A 6,401-nucleotide genomic window follows, 5' to 3' on the forward strand; every position below is an offset into this window, starting at 1 on the left:
ATACGCACAAGGCGTTCATTTTTCTTGTAAAACAATTCTGGAGGTGCTTTGGTCTATTGTCCCGGTCGGTGGCACCTTGTCAATCATTCTCTCCGTCACTCTTCCACTCTCAGCAACCATGAGGACAATTTGGCTTTCTTTTTTTTACATAATCCCTTTGCATAATTATGCCAGGACAACATAATGGTCTTACTGGAAGAAGAAAAACAAAAAAAACATTTGGATTCCAAATTAAATCATGGAGGGGGTTTACCAATTGTATTTCTCTGCAATCCAGAAGCACACTGCAAGAATAAATTAGATTCCTGCATCAAACCGGTTCTCGGCAATGGAATACAACAAAATATTATTTCCACACCTCCACTCTTTCCCCCCCCCACTCTCATTGATTTATATCGACGTACTACTGCATAAGTAATTGGTACATGTTAAGATGTGACACTGGGTATATTAAGCCTTCCTAGGTGTGGTATGACAGTAGTTTTTAACTGAATACATATTATACAATCAATGATGTGACAAAAAATAGGGAAGGTACAGTATTAATCCCTTTCACCTAAATTATTATGTGCATATAGATTTATTGCCAGGTTATGCAATTATTGTTTCAGAAGCTGCACCTTGCAAAAAAAACATTTAGTTAATACAATATGAGGTTTTAGATTACTTTACATTACAGTATGTTTCCAGTACTGTAATCTGATCCTTTGATTGATTGATTGATTGAAGAATTTATTAACAGTTTGCAGAAATACAGTACATTTCAAGCACAAACTCAATACAAAGGCTGTTAACTGTGAGTGGACGACCCAATTAAGCATTACACTTGTTTCCAATAGGGTCCACCATGTTCAAATCATCAAAACATTTAGAGACGTACAAATAGACACTTCTATAGACAGAACAGGAATTCATCATAAAGGAGGTAAAAAGGGAAAAGAAACATATACAGTGAGGGGGGAAAAAAGGGGTGGGCGGTGGGGGGGATTCACGTTCAGCTCCGTTAAATTGTTTGTTTTCCTTGGAGGAGCTGCGTTGGGTCCCCAAGTTGGCTCAGTGGCCGTACCTTGAGTTGGCTGTGTGGCCGCGACCGTCTCTTGTGTTGTCCTTGCGTCCTTCTGCCTTGTATGGTGTAAATTCTGTATCTTGGCTGCTGGCTTCTGTATTCCTTCTGCAGGATTTATACAGTGTAACATTGTTGTTGTATTTTTATCAAACCACTCAAAAAACTAATTGAACACAAAAAATATTATGACTCCTAATCTGAGATCTGCTTCCACAACAGCTGAGCATGCACAGAATCATCAAAGCTTTCGAGGTATTGACTGCCAGGATGCTCTCGGTTCCAAATAGTATGTTTTGTCATTTAAAACCCTCCGTGTGTCACGGCACGGTGTCAAGTATCAGGTTGTTTGCTTTAGGGATTTTCAGGCACTTCTGAGGAGATCAATAAAAATGGATAGTCGCAGACTGACAGCTATTGGATACACAGATGAATGCAGCCCTATACTAGCTGCTCGTGTCATTTCCAGCTTCATCTTCATCTTCACCGTGTCCCAAAAATAGATGCCACTCTTATTTTCTCCGCAATATGCTCACTGTTAATTAAACATGTCAATACACTCAAAAGTTATCATGCACCAGTGAATTGCATAACTTGAAGTGCATAACTGGTGTATATGTGTACTGGTCTGCATACGTATGCTGCATTGGTACATAAGTGTGCAAGATGCACAAACACATGCATCTATGTCTTAGCCTCACACAACCCTCTGTGGTGCGGAGGAAGAGGGAGGGGAGGGGAGGGGGGGGGCATTAACCCGGTGCTCAGACAGCCAACAGAGATAAAGAAGGGGGTGGCGGGGTGGGACTTAAGTCGTCTGAGAGCGAGGCGGGCACAGCCAATGAGAGCGGCAGGGAGGTGGTTCCCATAAGTACAGAATGCCCTTTTCTTCAGCAGCACTGAGAGCCGGCAGATATGCAGAGATAGAGCGCGAGGCTACACACTGAAGAACGAGAGAGAGAGGCTGTCACACCGGCAGGTGCTCAGGATTTGTAGGGGGGGGGGAAAAGAAGGAAAAAAAGAAAGAAAATAAAAAACATAGAAAGAGATAGAAAAAAGAGCAAGAAAAAAAAAGGTCATTTGGGAAAAGTGAGTTCAGGAAAATCCGGAGAAAAGAAAAGACTAGATAGAAAGCAGCATACTCCCAGGGGAGAACTATAGGACCAAGAGCCCCATTTTGATCTGCTTGTTTCAGCCACCGTCACTGCCTGAACCTCTCTCCTCCCTCCCCTATACGGACCCTCCTGGCTGACACTCTGCCATCCCTCCCCTCCACGGACCCTCCTGGCTGACACTCTGCCATCCCGCGGGACCTCCTCCTCTCTCTAGTCGCTGAGGGACAGTGGCACCATGGAAACCGGCAGCCCGAGGAAGATTCAGTTCACCGTCCCCCTCCTAGACACCCACCTCAGCCACCTGGACCCGGAGGCTGCCGAACAGGTAAGGGGAGGGAGGAGGAGCAGCGGCAGGGAGAGGAGGAGGAGGAGGGGAGGCTAGAGGAGCTAGGTGGCAATTAGGGAATGAAAAAAGAGGAGAGGACGGAGGGGGAGGTTATTGTGCATGAGATGGGTTTCTTGTTTTGTGGGACCTTGTGTGGTTCACTGTCGGTGTGCAGAGGTGAGTTTCTTATAGAGAGGGTCTGAAGGTGGATAGAAGCGTTCCATTTAAATCTCCTTGAAAGCAAAAATGAAAAAAGTGAGAAAAGTCTTATTTTTAATCAGGAAAAGTATTGGGGGGAACAATCGTTTTCTCCTCCCATGTGTGTTTAAGTGAAAACACACCACCTGCTAGATAGTTATTCCATCAAACATCAGCATGCAGAGTCATGTATTTATAACCATAAGTGCAATAAAATACATCTCACAGTTTTGGCTGTTCTGCAGGTAATGCAGTGCAGTTCTGGAAAGCTACTTCCTGAGGGCATTCTAGGTCTTGCATTCCTTATTCTCTCTCATTTTAATGAATTGGCAGAGATAGACCCTGACGAAGACCTTTTGGTCGAAACGCGTAGGTCCTGTTTTTTATTTGCCTTTCTCATCTATAAGTTATACGAATCTTATGCCTTGGATTTATTTTTTCTTTGCAAGTCTGCAATTTACACCTTTGGGAATTAAGCAGCGCAACTTGAAGGAAAGATACCTTTTTGACAAGACCCTGAAATGACTAAACCGAATGGAATCATTCATTATTTTCCCAGTCGCAGTATCTTAGAGACACGTGGAACACTTACACAGCAGCAGTGCTAACGGCCGGAATTAGAACCCCCAGTGGTACCGTATGTTGTTTTGGTTGACTGGAATGACAAGGACGGCGCTTGCATGAGTTGCAGAGACGTACAAAAACACTGATGTGTCTCCTCTACATGTTCAAGGTCAAATTAGATGGCATTAAAAAAATCAAGTCTATTAATGAACTTCAATATGAGCCTATATAGCAGGGGTGGGCAACTGGCGGCCCGGGGGCCACATGCGGCCCCCACCTTCACTTAATGCGGCCCTCAGGTTAATGTCAGAATACTGATATAATATTGGTTTCAGCTGTTTACAATTCCACAACATGCAAACATGACCTGCTTTAATTACTTCAGTCTAAATGAGTAGCTCAATGCTTCAACACACGTATAATTAAAGGCATTTGAAATTACATAAAAATGTTAATTTTCAGGATTCCAATTCAAAAATAGCAAAAAAAATAATTCAAGATTAAAATAGCAAAAATAGCCGATCTACAAGCTCAAAGCGTGTCGCAGCGCGACGCGCTTTGAGCTTGTAGATCGGCTATTTTTGCTACGACAGTAATATATGGCCCTAGGGAGTGAGTGTGGAAATATAGTGGCCCTCTCCATCGTCAAAGTTGCCCACCCCTGCTATACAGTATGAGGGCTTGGTAAAAAAATAAAATAAAGATCAAATAGACTTAATTAGATGAGGACTAAGCCAATTGGGAACACAGATACTGTAGTAGGCGAACTAATAGCAATGAATGACATCCAAAGCTGCATTGGGTGCATAATTTAAGATCCTTGTATCGGGGCTTGGTGATATATATCCATAATATCGATACCATGACATGTAGACTGGGATTTGGGTTACTATCGTCGTTTCCTTGTTTTAAAGGCTGCATTACAGTAAAGTGAATTTTCTGAACTTACAGTAGACTATTCTAACTGGTTGCATTATCTGACAACCAAGGAAATAGAGGCATAATTATGTTATATTTGCCTCTATGTCCTTGGTTGTCACGTTGTCGATGGAATCCTTTCATGTAATTTCAAGAAATGACAACATAACTTGTGTTCCAATGGACTCAACAATGTAGTCATTATAATTTGGTCACAAGCTCTTATAAAAGCCGCAGACAGAGTTAATCACTTAAAGCCTGTCATCCCTATGTTAGGCATGTCATGAATTAATCACTTAAAGCCTGACATCCCTATGTTAGGCATGTCATTAATTAATCACTTAAAGCCTGACATCCCTATGTTAGGCATGTCATTAATTAATCACTTAAAGCCTGACATCCCTATGTTAGGCATGTCATTAATTAATCACTTAAAGCCTGTCATCCCTATGTTAGGCATGTCATTAATTAATCACTTAAAGCCTGACATCCCTATGTTAGGCATGTCATTATCACTTAAAGCCTGACATCCCTATGTTAGGCATGTCATTAATTAATCACTTAAAGCCTGACATCGCTATGTTAGGCATGTCATTAATTAATCACTTAAAGCCTGACATCGCTATGTTAGGCATGTCATTATCAGTGAATCACTTAAAGCCTGACATCGCTATGTTAGGCATGTCATTAATTAATCACTTAAAGCCTGACATCCCTATGTTAGGCATGTCATTATCAGTGAAAGGGGGTTTTTTCTTCTTTTTTTTTGCATCTCACTTGCACATTTTTCTTTTGTGCAAATATCTTCTGAATACCTTCCCTATTTTTTGTCACATCATTATGTATTCAGTTAAAAACTACTGTCATACCAAACCTAGGAAGCCTTAATATACCCAGTGTCACATCTTGACATGGAACCCAAAAAGCCCCTCCTCCCAGCAGTAGGTGCTGTGAGGACAGCTGTGAGTGAACAGGATGGGTGTGTTAAGGGGCTGCGATGAGGACCTCCTCCCAGCAGTAGGTGCTGTGAGGACAGCTGTGAGTGAACATCACCTCCTCCCAGCAGTAGGTGCTGTGAGGACAGCTGTGAGTGAACAGCATGGGTGTGTTACGGGGCTGCGATGAGGACCTCCTCCCAGCAGTAGGTGCTGTGAGGACAGCTGTGAGTGAACATCATGGGTGTGTTAAGGGGCTGCGATGAGGACCTCCTCCCAGCAGTAGGTGCTGTGAGGACAGCTGTGAGTGAACATCATGGGTGTGTTACGGGGCTGCGATGAGGACCTCCTCCCAGCAGTAGGTGCTGTGAGGACAGCTGTGAGTGAACATCATGGGTGTGTTACGGGGCTGCGATGAGGACCTCCTCCCAGCAGTAGGTGCTGTGAGGACAGCTGTGAGTGAACAGGATGGGTGTGTTAAGGGGCTGCGATGAGGACCTCCTCCCAGCAGTAGGTGCTGTGAGGACAGCTGTGAGTGAACAGGATGGGTGTGTTAAGGGGCTGCGATGAGGACCTCCTCCCAGCAGTAGGTGCTGTGAGGACAGCTGTGAGTGAACAGGATGGGTGTGTTAAGGGGCTGCGATGAGGACCTCCTCCCAGCAGTAGGTGCTGTGAGGACAGCTGTGAGTGAACAGGATGGGTGTGTTAAGGGGCTGCGATGAGGACCTCCTCCCAGCAGTAGGTGCTGTGAGGACAGCTGTGAGTGAACAGGATGGGTGTGTTAAGGGGCTGCGATGAGGACCTCCTCCCAGCAGTAGGTGCTGTGAGGACAGCTGTGAGTGAACATCATGGGTGTGTTACGGGGCTGCGATGAGGACCTCCTCCCAGCAGTAGGTGCTGTGAGGACAGCTGTGAGTGAACATCATGGGTGTGTTACGGGGCTGCGATGAGGACCTCCTCCCAGCAGTAGGTGCTGTGAGGACAGCTGTGAGTGAACATCATGGGTGTGTTACGGGGCTGCGATGAGGACCTCCTCCCAGCAGTAGGTGCTGTGAGGACAGCTGTGAGTGAACAGGATGGGTGTGTTAAGGGGCTGTGAGGACAGCTGTGAGTGAACAGGATGGGTGTGTTAAGGGGCTGCGATGAGGACCTCCTCCCAGCAGTAGGTGCTGTGAGGACAGCTGTGAGTGAACAGGATGGGTGTGTTAAGGGGCTGCGATGAGGACCTCCTCCCAGCAGTAGGTGCTGTGAGGACAGCTGTGAGTGAACAGGATGGGTGTGTT

The 6,401-nt window shown here is 45.0% G+C and overlaps 1 protein-coding gene across 4 annotated transcripts in view; it reads left to right on the plus strand.

Moving 5' to 3' along the window:
* Positions 1–6,401, plus strand: part of LOC306930108 (uncharacterized protein) — a 77,616-nt gene that overhangs the window by 25,631 nt on the left and 45,584 nt on the right. For 3 of the 4 annotated variants that reach the window (XM_079510852.1, XM_079510855.1, XM_079510854.1), the window contains one exon: positions 2,393–2,503. The exons of the other annotated variant lie outside the window; for it this stretch is intronic. In XM_079510852.1, the coding sequence (XP_079366978.1) occupies positions 2,393–2,503 (111 nt within the window). The remainder of the gene's footprint in view (positions 1–2,392; positions 2,504–6,401) is intronic. 4 annotated transcript variants of the gene reach the window in all.

The sequence above is a fragment of the Electrona antarctica genome (assembly GCF_951216825.1).
Source record: "Electrona antarctica genome assembly, chromosome: 9".
Taxonomy (NCBI): Eukaryota; Metazoa; Chordata; class Actinopteri; order Myctophiformes; family Myctophidae; genus Electrona; species Electrona antarctica.